We start from the raw sequence: 2,632 nt of genomic DNA on the forward strand, positions 1-2,632 counted from the left end.
CCCCACTCCAGTACTCTTGCCTGAAAAATCCCATGGACGGAGGAGCCTGGTGGGCTGCAGTCCATGGGGTCGCTAAGAGTTGGACACAACTGAGCAACTTCACTTTCACTTTTCACTTTCATGCATTGGAGAAGAAAATGGCAACCTACTCCAGTGTTCTTGCCTGGAGAATCCCAGGGACGGGGGAGCCTGGTGGGCTGCCATCTATGGGGTCGCACAGAGTCGGACACAACTGAAGTGACTTAGAGAGAGAGAGAAGAGATGGGAGCAAAGAGCTCTTCATGTCACAGCAGGGCCTCAACTGCTCTCCCCTGGCTCTCACTCTCTCCTCAGCACTGGCCACACCCACATCAATCCTGTAACATCTTTGGTTTTCAAGGCTCACTATTACCATTCATAGCACCGTTCTCTCTCTGAAAATCATTCCACACCAACTTGAATGATAAGTTTCAGGAAGAACTTAAATGTTCTTTGTCCTCTCAACAGCACATATGAGGATAGAGATATTAATAAGAACTTCTGGAACCATAATTTGTTCTCTGATGTTTATTACACTTCTTTATGCTAGCCATTTTACCCACACCCTTCCATTTAGACTATTCTTTTAGTTCAAATTGAGATACACCTGCCAAGCATATACAATGGATGAAGTATTTCATCTTGAAGAGACTTTTAAATTTGAATCATTCATAACCCTTTCCTTGTGTAAATTCACAGTGCATCAATGAGAGAGACGTATGAATGTTGATGATGTATGTAGGTCTCCATCTTTTGTGCCCCAAGGATTTCCTCCTACACTTTCCCTCCAAACTGGCTTTAGCAAAAGACACACTCTCTAGGTTTCCTTTTCACATTATCCCAGGAAAGTATTTTTCAGTCATTAATGTACACACCAACCACCTAGAATCTTGTTCAAAGACAGATTCTGACTTAGTAGGCTTGAAGAAGGATGAGATCCTATGATTCTTATTATTTCCCAGATGCTGCTGAGGCACATCAGTGCACCACCCTTTGGTTAGCAAGGAAGAAAACTTACTTAGACAAACCTAGTCACATTGGAAAGGATTTAATGTAAATTACAAGGAGGAATCAAATGCCAAGAGGCAAATATAAAGATGCTAAATGGTCCAGAACCTTGCAGAATTCTCCCATTTATAGTTGAACTCCTGCTTACAAGCTTCTCTGAGGTTAGATGTCTTCTTTACTCTTTTACCTGAGGATAGATGCCCTCAGTCTCCCCCAACAACAACAACAGGATCACTACCTACTTTATAAATTGTAAGCCTCTTCTTCCTTAATATCAGAAAGCTGTGGTGTGTGACATCCATGATAGATATTAATTGATTACTTAATTAATTAACTAATTAAGGACTCTAAAGTAAATGGAAGCAGCTCCTATTTGAAAGAAACATTGTCCTACTCCTGAGACAATTTGATGTAGAGAAAATGGAACTTCCACCTTTGCCTCATCATTTAGACTTCAGACCCAGTTTTTCCAATTTTTCCAGAACCTTCACTCTAATATGCCGAGTTTTTACACAATACAAGATGGGATTCATCAAGGGTGGTACCAGCAAGAATGCATCAGCCATCAGAATCATAGACACAGTGGGTGTATGTTTGGGAAAGCGATGCATGAGAGCCAAGGTGATGATGGGCACATAGAAGATGAGCACAGCACAGATGTGGGACACACAGGTGTTAAGAGCTTTAAGCCATTCCCTGTGAGATGCAATACCCAATACAGTCTTCAGAATAAACACATAGGAGACAACAATTAACATACTGTCTGACATCATACAGAGTGCAACAAACAGACCGTAGTAGAAGTTAACTCTATTGTCAGAGCACGCCAGCTTCATGACGTCCTGGTGGAGGCAGTAGGAGTGGGATAACAGGCGTTTATTACAGTATCTGAGTCTCTTTAAAGTGAAAGGGAGGGGAAGAACTAGGAGAATGCTTTTAAAAGCAAATGCTAACCCAATGTGCAAAACTCTGGAGCTAGTAAGGATGGAGCGGTATCTCAGGGGGTTGCAAATTGCTACAAAGCGATCAAAAGACATGATCAGGAGTACCGAGGACTCCATGTCTGTGAATCCATGGATGAAAAATTCCTGAGCAATGCAGGCATCAACAGAAATCCCCATGGCATTGAACAAAAACATCCTAAGCATGGTGGGAAGAGAAGAGAAAGACAGGCCCAGGTCCGATAATGCCAGCATGGAGAGGAAATGGTACATGGGCTCATGCAGAGAAGGCTCTGTCCTGATGACAAATAGAATGGTGGTTTCCCAGGATAGCCATGAGGTACATGAAGCAGATAGGGATGGAGATCCAAATGTGCACACCCTCAAGCCCTGGGATCCCAATCAACAGGAATGTGGAGACTGCAGCTTCTGAGGCATTGAGAGGAAGCATCATAAATAGGTCTCTTACATACTGCTCCTGGTAGATAAATAATCAAATTATTATTCTCAGTTATGTTTACTGAACACAACTCACTTTAGTTGTCAGTTAAATTAAACACAGTTCACATTTAGGTATCAAGAAATAATGTTATATAACTTTTTCTATATAAAGAAAAATAAGGAGTAAATTTAAATAGATTCATTTTTATCTAAGACCTTTATAC

The 2,632-nt window shown here is 41.4% G+C and overlaps 1 protein-coding gene across 1 annotated transcript; it reads right to left on the reverse strand.

Moving 5' to 3' along the window:
• Positions 1 to 1,469: 1,469 nt before the first annotated feature.
• LOC104999058 (olfactory receptor 51A7-like) lies at positions 1,470 to 2,418 on the reverse strand. The gene is given in 2 exon segments (XM_010854520.1): positions 1,470 to 2,286; positions 2,288 to 2,418. Coding segments are annotated over 2 exon segments (948 nt in total).
• Positions 2,419 to 2,632: the final 214 nt, after the last annotated feature.

Source organism: Bison bison, unplaced genomic scaffold, assembly GCF_000754665.1.
Source record: "Bison bison bison isolate TAMUID 2011002044 unplaced genomic scaffold, Bison_UMD1.0 scf7180017853408, whole genome shotgun sequence".
NCBI lineage: Eukaryota > Metazoa > Chordata > Mammalia > Artiodactyla > Bovidae > Bison > Bison bison.